Genomic DNA, 12,721 nt, shown 5'->3' on the forward strand with positions numbered 1-12,721 from the left:
ACATTCAGAGTAGATGAGACAAAAGTTCATGACATTCAGGTGGGATGATGAGACTATATTAAAGTATAGGAGAGGAGACTTCCTGGCAGTGAGGTGGGAGGAACTGATACTTCATTATGGCAATTGAAACTTCAGAACACTCACATAGGTGAGGTGCAGCCTTGAAACATACAGGCAAAGGATACAAGATCTCAGGTAGAGAAGATGTGACAAGGTGACAATCAGATGGAAGAGATGAGGACTCTGGTCCTGAAGTGGAAGATAAAGAGATGTTCTCACATACAGGAAGAGGAAATGAGAGTTCCCTGATACTCGGGTAAGATATTCAAGACCTACTGAACATTCAGTTGAGGGAGATGTGACCTTCCCAAAATTATATGAGATGGTAAAGTATGACATTCAGTCAGAGAAGTTACTGAGAGAAATCAATACCATCCCATAATCCAAGAACTCAGCAATCAGGAAGTTGAGGTGAGAAGTCTTGATAGGTAGGAGAGATGGGATCTTGTGACACTCACAGGGAAGATATAACCTTCAGATCCTCTGATAAGCTGGAAACATACTCAGGTATAAGAGATGATGCTCTTAGGGAGGTGAAACACTGTAACATTCAGAAATATGTGATGAGTGTTTGTCACAGTCTGGTAGGCAAGATGCTACCTTCTGACAATCATACAGGAAAAAAAAGACTTCATGATACACAGGTAGCTATGATGAAAGTTCCTGACTTTCAAGTATGGGAGATAACACCTTGCTGCCCTTAGGTCCCAGAGAGAAGACCGGGAGATATTCAGGAGGGAGACCTTGTGATATTCAGCAATGGACAAGAAGGTGAGTTTATAGGAAATTCATCTCAGCTACACCAGAGGCGATTAGGAGGATTGCAGTTTGAGGCCAGCTTTGGCAAAGTTAATACAAGACTCTCCCTGAAAAACTAAAAACAAAAAAGCTGTGGGGTTAGGGTTGTGGGCTTGTGTGACCTGTCTGCTGGGGTGGGGGTGGGAGGTCACCCTGCTGATTGGCCAGAAGGCCATGGAGCCTTGTGAGGTCATGATTTGTAGGTCAGGTTGGGGCAGGAGTATGGTAGAGATGCTGCCAACTGCCATTCTGCTCGCCTTGGCAGTGCCTGTAGTTGCCAAAGATAACTCCACGTGTGAGTAAGTGTTGGGAGCCTTGGTGGGGGAAGAACATCTTCTGAATAGCAAGGCCCACCCAGACTCCTTCTGTCTAGGGCTCAGGAGGGGACTAAGCTTGAGTCTTAGCATACCCCGGATGGTCTCATAGCTCCTATGACGCACATCCCTAACTCAGACCCTCCCAGATCACAGACCTATCAGCCCTAAACCCCTGGGTCCCTAAGTTCCCTTGAGAATAATCTCTCAGCTTCTAGATCTGTGACTCCCTACTCTCCCAGGGCTGCCTCTCAGACATTGAGTCCTAATTTTTAGGAGTCCTGTCTTCCTATGGACAACTGAAGTATCCCAGCTATGCTTGATTCTAAAGGCATCATGTGCTACCTACAGACTCTCTCGCCCCTGAGGATCCCACAATGCCAACAAATCCTGAGCTACCGGTGGCTTCCTGCCTGTGACACAGTTACCAGGCCTTCTACCTCTGGACCCTCACTGCTCCTAATGCTCCCCCCATGTCTGTAGGCTGTGCTATCTGTTTGCAGCTACTCTCTCCTCCTGTCACTCTCTAACCCAATCCCGATGCCCCAAGACCCCCTTAGTCATCTAACTCCCTCCTGAGTCTTCCACCAAGATTGGTCCTGAAGGCTCCAGACTATTTAATACCCCTCTACTTCCAGACCCTCCACTCAACTTCTGACTCTCACTCTGCCCAGAGATTCCCCCATGCCTCTAGGGCCCATACAGCCTGTCCTAGCTACATATGACCCCCTCTTTCTTCACTTTGTGATGATACCCACAAGAGTCAAGAAATCATAATGCCTGTGACTTCTTGCACACCCTAGGCTGCCCCTCTTTCCCAGAAGTCTGCCCCAGCCCCATATCCCTGCCTTCCCCTAGGTATGGCGGTACAAGGACAAGATATACCTATTCTTTGTTTGAACTGTGTCCTGGTCTCTTCTCAGTGGCCCCTGTGGGTTACGGTTCAGGCAGAACCTGCAAGGGGCTCTCCGGGTTGTTGGAGGGCAGTCTGCGCAGCACGGGGCCTGGCCGTGGATGGTCAGCCTCCAGATCTTCATGATCCACAACAGCCGCAGGTACCATGCATGTGGAGGCATCTTGCTGAATTCCCACTGGGTGCTTACAGCTGCGCACTGCTTCGATAACCAAAAGTACGTGTGGGGACTTGCAGAGGGAGGTCTCCAGAATGCTCTTTTTGGAAAGGGACATTCCCTAGGGGCTCTGTGCAGGGTCTCCATGGGGCTTTGAGTCAAGTGGCAACTAGACCCTGGCTGAGGGGAGGCTCTGAGGGTCACTCTCACCACAAGCTTCTGTCTAGCTCATCTGTAAATGAGAACGACTAGCTTACCTTTGTGCCCACAGAAAAATCTATGACTGGAGACTGATTTTTGGAGCACAGGAAATCGAATATGGGAACAGTAAGCCAGTGAAGGCACCTCTGCAGGAGAGATATGTGGAGAAAATTGTCATCCATGAAAAATACAGTGCTGTGACAGAAGGGAACGACATTGCTCTCTTGAAGATCACCCCTCCTATCCCATGTGGTCGTTTCATTGGGCCAGCCTGTCTGCCCCATTTTAAGGCTGGCCCTCCTAAAGTTCCCCAGACCTGCTACGTGGCTGGGTGGGGATACATAAAAGAGAACGGTGAGTATGGGAGGGGCTCCATTCTTCTGGCTGTCTTTGTGGAGTAGGGTTATATGCTGATACCTGGTTGAGCAAGTTTAGTCCTCTTCATGGTGTCACAAATAGAGTCCATCATGGTGTCCTTTCACAGCTGGAGAATTTAGTATGAGAGAAGCTGAGTCCCCTGTCCAAGGTCACATGACTGGTGACAGCCTGGCTGCCTAAGGGAAGACTATGTGGCAGGCACAAGTAGAACCTTGGATAAGTTCAAGGTATGACTGTTTTGGTGTCTGGAGCCCCAGATGCTAGACGTTGAACATTGGGAACATACCTGAAAGAGCATTTGGAGAAGAACTTTGGATGTGGCTTTGTGACTTTGGGCCGGTTTTTCTTAACTGTGAATGGAAGGGCCAGATCAAGATGGCTTCCAAAATGACCATTTCCAACTCTGTGATCCAGGGCTGTCTTTATCCACCATCAGCAGCAGACTCTGAGACTCATGCCCCATCTTTGGGCAGCCATAGTACCAGCCTCTGGAGACTGGGAAGGGAGTCAGGTGGTGGATATAATTTTCTCTGAGTCATAGGTATTTAGAAGTTCAGGTCCCTTGGAGCTGTGTAGCTGCTTCTCTAGATGTCTCTGTGCTTTGTCAAACTCTCTGCCTCTTCCCTGGCCCAGACCTCTTACCTGTCCAACACTCCCTGGCTCGTTTGGTACCAGATGAGTAGCAAGGGAGTAGTAGTATGTCTTCCACAACAGACCAACTCACAGGGCCCAAGGTATGGTCTACAGCAACTGTCATTGCTGGCCTGCGTCCCAGACACCCCTCACCACATGTTTGAAGCTTACAGGCACTCTTTATTCTAGAAGCAACGGGACACCCAAGTTTCTATCCAAGTAGAACTTGGTCTCTGCACATGACCAGTGATTTCAGCTTTAAGTGGTTGCATGAATTTTTATTGTGGATATGAAAATGTGACTGAAATTAACCTAGCTTGCTCTCTCTAACCCGCCACCCCCCGCCCCGTTTTTTGCAGTACTGGCATTTGAACTCAAGGCTTCCCTGAGTTCAAATTCTAAGTAGTGCAGTCATTTGAAGTTTAAAACTAAGTCTTTTTTTTTTTTTGTAACAAAACAATCAAAAATTTTGGATTCTTTATTTCCCTTTTATTCCCTTCTCCCAGAGGCCGATCTAATTCCTGGCAGGTTGCCACCTGTCCTGTTCTTTAGAGAAGGGGGTCTTGTCCTAGCTACTCTTGTTTTCACAGGCCTTTACTGACATGTGACTGTTGCTTGCTTTCTGGCCTGGGGTGCCTAGTCCCATCCCAGCTGCTGATGTCTATGGCTCTGGCCTAAGAGTGAGGACATGCATTATTCTGGTCTAACCTCCTATCTGTCCTCTGCCCATGTCCATAGCTCTGGGACCATGTCCCAGTCTCTGAGAGGCTGGTGTCAGGGTTCCCACTTTCACCCCCACCTTTACTATCTTGTTGCTCAGGAGTATTGTGGCTCCACCTTGGATGTCAAAGTGTCAGCTACACTTTGGATGTCAAGTAAGACCTTTTTGTTCTGAAATCCCCCTAAATTAATGGGGTATGTTAAATTTTTGTTTTGTAACCCCCCTCCTAGTTTTAAAGAATCCCCTTATGTTCCAAACTCCTGTGACGTATCTATTTTGTTCTGCCTCTTTCTGGAGTTCATCTGCTTTAGGGCTGGAGGAACTCTCCAGGTATTGCTCCTTTGTCTTGAATTTGAATTTTGAGTTCCTACAGGCTTCTCCCACCCCACATTGGCTACTTAAAGCCAAGGGCCTGGGATTGAAAGAACATAGTTTTCTATTTCAGGACACTTGGCTCTTCATAATTAGACCCATGACTTTCATGACTATGGGCTCTGCCATAGATTTAAAAGTCTCATATTGGCTCACAAGTCAGGATTGTTGTCACTGTTATCTCAGTGTCATTCCTATGCCAAGTGCAGTGCACACACAAAACTCTCACTGCTACTTGGATGGGAAGAAAGGTGGAGGCTAAAGGGATTACCAAAAGAACCAAAGTCAACAAATATGTATACAGTAGCCATCTACTGACTGCCTCTGAGAGCTCAGCGCTGCATATGTGGCTTCATTGCATTTTCTATCTTACATCCTGGGCCTGCTTGGCTATGTTCCAGATCTGCCCTACATCAGGCTTGCTCTCCACCAGTGCTGTTGGTAGGGTCTAGACATGCCCACTAGGCTGATGTGGGAGGGGAACAGCACAGCTGCTGACAGGGGAGACCCTGCTGGCTGCATGTGATGAAGAGGCACAGCTGCACTGGTTCTGGGACTGTGTCTAAGACAGATACGTGTTGGCTGCATGAGTGACAGCCTAGCCAGATCCAACCTCAAGATTGTGATTGATAGGGTGTGGGGAGGTGAAGGAGGCCCTGATTCAGCACTCTTCTTCCTAAAATCTCAGAGCATATTTGAAGCATGTGTGGAGGATTCTGTCCACAACTGGGTGGAGGAATTCTGCTCAGTGATAAAAAGCAGGAAATGTGACTTGTAGCCATATTGTGGGGAACAAAAGGTGTGCCTCAGACTTGGGTCTAGAGAGGGGCAATTCTAGCCAGATTCCAGTTACCCTCATTCCCATTCCAGACTCAAAATGGAGTAACAACCCTTCAGACTCAGAGTGAGCACTTGGCACATGCTATGTTTTTGTTTTTGTTTTTTTGGTTAATGCCACAAGCAACATCTGGAATCCTTCATCTACCATTAATACACAAACCCATTCACCCTTCCTTCTTTCTGCTCTTTCTCCAGGTAATAGTCCTCCACTGTCTGCTCTTTCACTTTGTATTTCTTCCTTTCAGGAGTGTATTAGGAGAGCCTGAGGGATCTAGGTTTAACTAGAGCGTTAAAGAGGATGGGAATTCATGGAGGGAGGAGGCAGGGCTTTTCCTCCACATCTTCCTTGATCACTGACCACTGTGTAGCCTGGCTGCAGTCCCCAGGCCATCACCTCTCCTGCAGGAGGCACGCGTGAATCTCATCGACCTTGACCTGTGTAACTCAACCCAGTGGTACAATGGGCGTGTCATGTCAACTAACGTGTGTGCAGGGTATCCTGAAGGAAAGATTGACACATGCCAGGTAAATTCCTTCTAGTGTCCAGACCTCTGGGTCCCTCCAGGGGCTCCTCAGCCCCTGAGGATACCTCCTTTTGGGTCCCTCAGCTCCTATCTCCACTTCCTGCCCAGGGCCCTACTTTAGTGACTCCTTCCCTGGTCCCTTCTCAGTCACAATGAGGATGGGAAGTAACATCCATACCAACTGACCCCACAAAGGACTAGTCACTGCATTTAGCACTTGATCCCAACGTCAGCACACAGAACATATCACCCAAACCTAAAATACAGCGCTTACCTGTTCCCTAGAACAAAAGCCATATGCATGCACATGCATGTTCGCTCTTCTCATTTTAATAAAACCCATGATAATCTACACCCCCTTCACACCCCAGTGGAGATTGTTGGCACCACCTCAAACTTTACCACAACCATTTGTGTTTCCAGCAACAGGAAACCACGTGGCTGCAGAAATTGTCTGTCCAGAGCCCCATGACCCCCTCTGGGCAGGGAGAGTGGCTCAGGCTAAGAGTGACCCCTTGTATCTTTGCGGGCAGGGGGACAGCGGTGGGCCTCTCATGTGCAGAGACAATGCAAACAGCCCTTTTGTGGTCGTGGGGATAACAAGCTGGGGAGTAGGCTGTGCCCGTGCTAAGCGCCCTGGAATCTACACAGCCACCTGGGACTACCTGGACTGGATTGCTTCCAAGATTGGACCTAATGCCTTGCACATGATTCAGCCGGCCACCCCTCCCCCACCTACTACTCGACCACAACAGCCCCAAGTCCGACCACTTTCCTCCCGCCCTCCCTCTTCTCGCCCTCCTTGGTATTTCCAACGGCCAAATCGCCCTCCTCATCCTCCTCATCCTCCTCTTCCACACCCTTTTCTGCCACTTCAAACCCAATCCCAAACTCCTGCAGCTCAAGCTCAATCCCCACCCCAATTTTTACCCTCACCCCCACCTTCACCTCCACCCTCATCTCACACCAATCTTCCCCAAGGACTTTCTTTTGCCAAGCGCCTACAACAGCTTATAGAGGCTCTGAAGGGGAGGGCTTATTCTATCTCAAAGAGCTCTTACTATGAGATCACAGAGCTTCCAGAAACAATCCCCTCCTAATCTAACTCTGTTCTTAAAAAACCTGTGAGCCCTTCAACTCCCAAGAAAAAAAGAGAAATGAAATAAACATATATATTTATAAATAAATAAATGTATAAAGAGATGCTTTCTGGACTTCTATCTGCCTGTCCCAACTCAACTGAAACTTTCATCAAATCTACCCCCTCCCTATTTCACCTTCCAATAAAGTGAAATTGCTTATGAATTCATGTGTCTATATTTTTTTGGTACTGGGGATTGAACCTAGGGCCTCATGCTTGCTACGTAAACAGTCTACTACTTAAGCTATGCTTTTGTATTTCTTTTGTATTTGAGATAGGGGCTTGCTAACTTTGCCTTTCTTGGCCTCAAACTTGCAATCCTCTCTGCCTCTGAGTAAATGGGGTTATAGGTGTGCACCACTACATCTGACTCATGGTTTATTTTTTTATTTTGAATTTTAATGCTTGAATAAGGTGACCTGGGGCCATAACTCAGGTATGGTGTTTGTTTCATACTTAGTGTTAGAAATAAGGTACTGTCTTTGCATATGCAGTAGGGGATGATTGAACATTACCTATTTAAGTTCATTAACTGGCTTGTGGTAAACCTATTAGTTCCTGAATTCAGGAAGGAAAAAAAATATTTACTAAATCTTTCTAGGAATCACATTGGCAGAAGGGGGTATCTTTTGGGTACACCTGAGTTTTGAATGGCTTTCTACCATTTGTGGGTATGTAAGATTGTCTATTGCAAGGAACAGAAACCAGTTTGAGACCTTTTTTTGATAGGACTGGAGTTTAAACTCAGGGCTTCATGCTTGCAAAGCAGGCACTCTACTGCTTGAGCCCTACCTTCAGTCCATTTTGCTCAGGTTATTTTTGGGAGATGGGGGGTCTCATGAACTATTTGCTAGGGCTGGCCTTGAGCCTTGATCCTCTGATCTCAGCCTCCCAAGTAGCTAGGATTACCGGTGTGAGCCACCAGCATCCAGCCAGTTTGAGCCATTTAAATAAGGATATAAAGATATCTCACACAACCAATAGGAAAGTCCAGAAGCAGACACAAGAAATGGTGAGAAGTAGCTGATTGCCAGTGGCTCACACCTGTAATCCTAGGTACTCAGGAGGCAGAGATCAGGAGGATCATGGTATGAAGCCAGCCTTGGCAAATAGTTCATGAGACCCTATCTCAAAAAAACGTATCACAAAAAAGGGCTGGCTCAAGGTGTAGGCCCTGAGTTCAAGCCCTAGTACCACAAAAGAAGGAAGGAAGGAAAGGAGGGAGGGAGGGAGGGAGGGTGAGAAGTTCAGCCAGGCATGGGCAAAGTCAAGTTTTTCAGAGTGGCTGCTGATTGCTGGATCTGACAGAATCTGCCTTAGGTTGGGGTTGGCCCTCAGCCATACTGATCTGCTTGTAAAGTCCTGGAAAAAGAAATACTGATGGGCTCAGACCAACTGCCTTACTTCAGTCAAACTTGGTTGGTGGATGTGAGTCAAATACCCTGCTTCAAGCAGATAGGTCTTTTGATTTGAGCAAACCCAGAGTTCAAATAGGAGCCAGGAAGGAGTTTATATTAGTGAGCCCCTATTGTTACTAGCAGCAGTAGCTCAGTGCAATGGGTTTTATACCAATATAGACAAAAGTGGCATCCAGTCAAGTTATTACATCTACTGCACAGGAGAATCCAGCCATTAATTCACAACTAGTTATCCTTAAGTGGTTACTAAGTAGCAGTGTACTTATCTCCAGAGTGTGCCTGTGTACAGGTGTTAGTTTAATAATCACTTTCCTTACACTAGATTAACCACATGTGGGATTAAAGATGGTAGAGAAGAGAGAGAGAAAGAGAGAGAACCCTGGCTTCTGACATTTACTTTTATGTCTGTTCGCCAAACTGCTTATGTGTGAGTAATATGTTCTGATGCCCTGGCTGCAAAGGCAGAGAGAAGGTACTGTGGCAGGTGGGAGGAGTCATGGGTAAGAAAGTCTGAGGGACAAGTCACTTTCCTGCCTGGTGAGACAGGGACAATGAAGTCTTCAGTTTTGGGATTCATTGATCTGCTTGGGTCCAAACAAAGCCGTGCTCTACTTTGCTTCAGGTCTGTGCCCTTGGGAAGATGCACCACAGGTCTGCATTACCATGAAATAAGGACAGGTGTGAAGCATTCAGAGCAGGGTTTGACATGCTACAGATGGTCACAAGTGTGGGCTGTCATATAGGAGTCCACTGGTAATGAACTGCTGGTGAATAAGCATATGCTTATCTTCAAGGGCCACTTTGGGGCCACCTTTTGCCCCTGTGTTACCCTTGAAATGCTTTGGTTATATAGGAGGGTTTTAATATCAGTCTGAGTGGCCCATAATTCTGTAGCATAGCAATATTAGGTTGCTCTTTAAAAGCCAAATTTTATCTGTCTCAGCTAAGAACTGGCATTGCTAAAACTGGAGTTGGAAATTAATTTTGTTGGCTTTTGGGCTCTCTCCCAGAGCCAGTTTCTTAATCTCCCTACTTGATATATCATCTTTGTACTTGGTGTCAGACAATACTTATCTCTAGATTCTAAGCAAATAAAATGCAAAGCTCTGGTCACAGAGCAGGAAAGAAAGCATTGTACAGGCCACATGATCCAGAGAGCAGAGACAGAAATGGCACTCTGAGCCAGACACAGAGCCGGGGGTCTTACAGGTGTGAGTGGTGGGGCAAGGTGTGCTCAGGCTAGCAGCAGAGTGAGCATGATCATCCCTTCTTTATGAGCTTTCTGTGGTCCAGAATGGGTTCTCCTACTCCTCTTCCTTCTAAGTGCTCTACCCTCTACCCTGCTCTGGACTTGCCACTGATAACTGACACCCGGGTCTCCTTCTTGGAGAGGTGGCCTATTCTCTGGAAAACCAAATTTGTATAGCTCTTAAAGTGCTATCATCTCTGATTCTAATTTTTCTTTTCTTATGTGGTATTGGGTTTGAACTCAGGGTTTCATGCTTGCTTAACAGGTACTCTATCACTTGAGCCATGCCCCAACTCATGATAGCCTGATATGCAGGTGGCCACAGAACTGGTAGAACATGGAGAGTCTAGGTGATGGCTTCTTGTTTACCTTTGGAAACTTCCCAAGCATATGAATATGTTGCTACATCATGGAATTCCCTCATTTTTCATTTCATACTACTTTATGATTTCTTTTCTATTTAGCAAATATAAAGATATTTCTATATGAACATGTACAGACCTGCCTTAGTCCCTCTAAATTGATGTTCCATTTGGTGGAGAGGCTCAAGTGGTAGAGCACCTGCCTAGTTAGCGTGAAACCCTGAGTTAAAACTCCAGTGGCCCCAAAATGAAAATGATAAAGGAAATTGATGTTCCATAGTAGGGCCACTTATAAGATACAGTGCCCTATTTCTTTCCTTGGAAGGAATATTTAACCTTCTACCTTCAAGAATGTTCATTTCTCTACTTGTCAACAGTGGTTCTTCTCAAATGTGTTGATATTTGCCAATGTAATAGATGTTCGGATTTTAGTTAAAGATTTGAATGAATTTGTTTATAAGTGAATTGAAGCTGTTTGATCTACCTTCATGTTCCTGTGGATATTTGAATCCTAAAAATGGTTCACAGACCTTGGAACAGATGTTTCCTGCAGGAGAAACAGAGGAAAAAATGGACCAACTTTACAATAAACAAAAACCCAGGGACCTGGGGTCAGAAGAATGTGCTGTTTCTCATGGGATGGTTGAGTGAAAGATGTCCCCAACTCCATGCTGAGGATCAGACCCTGGACCTTTTGTATGCCAAGTAAGTACTCTGCCACTGAGCCTTAACCCTAGTCCCCATAATAAGAACTTTTAAACATTGAATTCATAGTGAATCTTAGATGCCAGCCAGTCTGTTGGTCACCTCAGTGCTCACTCAGGGACTCATGAGCATAGTGGCCATAGTGGCTGAGTTAGAGTCTGTGCACAGGTTCCAAGGCTGAGAGACTAATGATGTTACATGTTCAATAGAGAGCAACACTGAACCCCAGTGTGCATGATCTTCTGAAAAGGCCAACTCGCTGTTTGGTGGCAAATTGATCATATTGGTCTATTCCACCCTAGAATTTACAATGTCTCATGCTTTAAATGAAATTTGTTGAAGTATGTTCTAGATGTGGGCTTGCCTTCTCCACCTGCAGAATCTTATCCAGCAGGTTCTTGTTTTCTCTACCAATGCAGGATCTTGCAAAGTATCACCTCAGGTCAAGACAACTACTTTATAGCTTATAAGTGCAATGGTAGCACATGGCTACAGGGCACACCATCTAAAAAGCTACAGCAATGAAAGTCCTTTTAAAGACCCAGATGAGGTACCCATTTGGAAGTGACACTGGTAGGGTGGGGCCCTTCAGTATGTGGTATACAACTCAATAGTCAATATATGGTTCTGTGTACCTTATCTAGTAACCAGGGGTACATGTAGGAGTACCCTGCTCACCATCTCTCAATGACATACTTAGAGAAATTGCTTCCTGCCTGTAATTGTAGGGTCTGTGAGTGGACGTCTCTGTGTGTGTGTTTGTGTGCTTTCTGCTAAGTGACAGAGTTAAGAGTTTCATGAAACATAAAAGCCATGGCTGCTTTCTTAACACTCTACATGCTAGTAAATTGGTAAGCAAAGAAAGAGGTAACTAACCCTGATCATTAGGAGGGAAGGATGTTGCTATATAGCAGAAGGAGAGAGGAATGCACTTGGTACTCAGGTGATTCATGCTATCCAGGCACTTGCATGTCCAGCTCTAAGTGCAACCACAGCCTCATAAGAGCTCAGACCCATCAGGCAAGAGGAGGAAGATCTACCCATCAGACAAACCACTTAGCCCAGAGAAGGGTGGTAAGAAAGGGATATGATGTTTTGATCTCCAAGAGCAGCAAGGGCTCTGGTTTTCCTTTTCCACTGACCATTCTCTTTTACACTTCTCCAAAACTTGTAACCAGTCAGCTCTGCCTAGATGGAATGAACTATTTAAGCAGGTGGATCTCAGCAATGTAAAGGAGGACAGTTGTGGATACTGTTGGCACCCTGCCTGAGCATCTATTCTGCAATTGCTGTGTGTTGGTGAATAAAATGTACAGCTTTACCTTTCCCCAGAGAAGTAAGTGCCCTCGCTAAAGGAGGCTGTGTGCTACCCCTCCACTTTACACATGTGGCTGACAGACAAAAAAGGTCCCCTTGCCTTGAGGCAGGACCAAATCTGGGGCAGTTTGTCCTCCAGAGTTTTCCTGGGGTTGGGGTTTGAAGGTGGTTTCCGGGTGAGACCACACCTTGCTTAGCTTGTCTCCTGTACAATCTGTTCCCCTTACTTCTCTTTGGAGAGAATGGCCGCAGTAGGCCATCTAAAAATTGTCTTCTCAGGCTATTTCTAGGGAACTTGATCCAAAGCAGCTATGTAAACTCAATACTGATGGTGAATTTTACAGTATGTGAAGTCTATCTCAACAAAACTGTTGAACTGGGGGAGTAGCCCAGTGGTTTAGAGCACTTCCTTGTGTTCAGTCTCCAGCACTGCAAAACAAAGAAATAACCTACCCCACAAAAAACTCCACCCAACTTATTATTTACAATAATAAAGATTTTTTTCTCTTTTAAAAAAAATCTCACCTCATTAGAGTGGTGCGTCCCTGAGAAAGTGAGTATGTGAGTATCACTTATTTAAAGGGAAAACATGTTTGTTCTTGAGCTCCCACTATCAGT

The 12,721-nt window shown here is 45.9% G+C and overlaps 2 protein-coding genes across 3 annotated transcripts in view; both read left to right on the forward strand.

Annotated features, from left to right (window-relative positions):
- The window catches only part of Shank3 (SH3 and multiple ankyrin repeat domains 3), a 59,954-nt gene extending 59,080 nt beyond the window's left edge, over positions 1-874 (forward strand). The window contains exon 22 of the mRNA XM_074084792.1: positions 765-874. Coding sequence (XP_073940893.1) covers positions 765-810 — 46 coding nt within the window. The 3' untranslated portion in view covers positions 811-874. The remainder of the gene's footprint in view (positions 1-764) is intronic.
- Position 875: 1 nt separating this feature from the next.
- On the forward strand, positions 876-7,168 carry Acr (acrosin). Of its 2 annotated transcripts, none has more exons than XM_020174126.2 (5): positions 876-1,157; positions 2,096-2,302; positions 2,514-2,797; positions 5,767-5,912; positions 6,445-7,168. In XM_020174126.2, the coding sequence occupies exons 1-5, from the start codon at positions 1,033-1,035 to the stop codon at positions 7,009-7,011; spliced, it is 1,329 nt and encodes a 442-aa protein (XP_020029715.2). In that variant the 5' UTR covers positions 876-1,032; the 3' UTR covers positions 7,012-7,168. The 2 variants fall into 2 exon arrangements, with proteins under 2 accessions (XP_020029715.2, XP_020029716.2); XM_020174127.2 differs by having other exon boundaries at positions 6,453-6,685.
- Positions 7,169-12,721: the final 5,553 nt, after the last annotated feature.

The sequence above is a fragment of the Castor canadensis genome, chromosome 8 (genome assembly GCF_047511655.1).
Source record: "Castor canadensis chromosome 8, mCasCan1.hap1v2, whole genome shotgun sequence".
Classification (NCBI taxonomy): Eukaryota; Metazoa; Chordata; class Mammalia; order Rodentia; family Castoridae; genus Castor; species Castor canadensis.

Excerpts from the sequence above, each read along its gene's own strand:
- Acr (XM_020174126.2), top strand. The coding sequence starts at position 1,033 with ATGGAGCCTTGTGAGGTCATGATTTGTAGGTCAGGTTGGGGCAGGAGT. Across the intron at positions 2,798-5,766 it reads GGGATACATAAAAGAGAACG|TCCCCAGGCCATCACCTCTC; the intron begins GTGAGTATGGGA and ends GCCTGGCTGCAG. Across the intron at positions 5,913-6,444 it reads GAAAGATTGACACATGCCAG|GGGGACAGCGGTGGGCCTCT; the intron begins GTAAATTCCTTC and ends CTTTGCGGGCAG.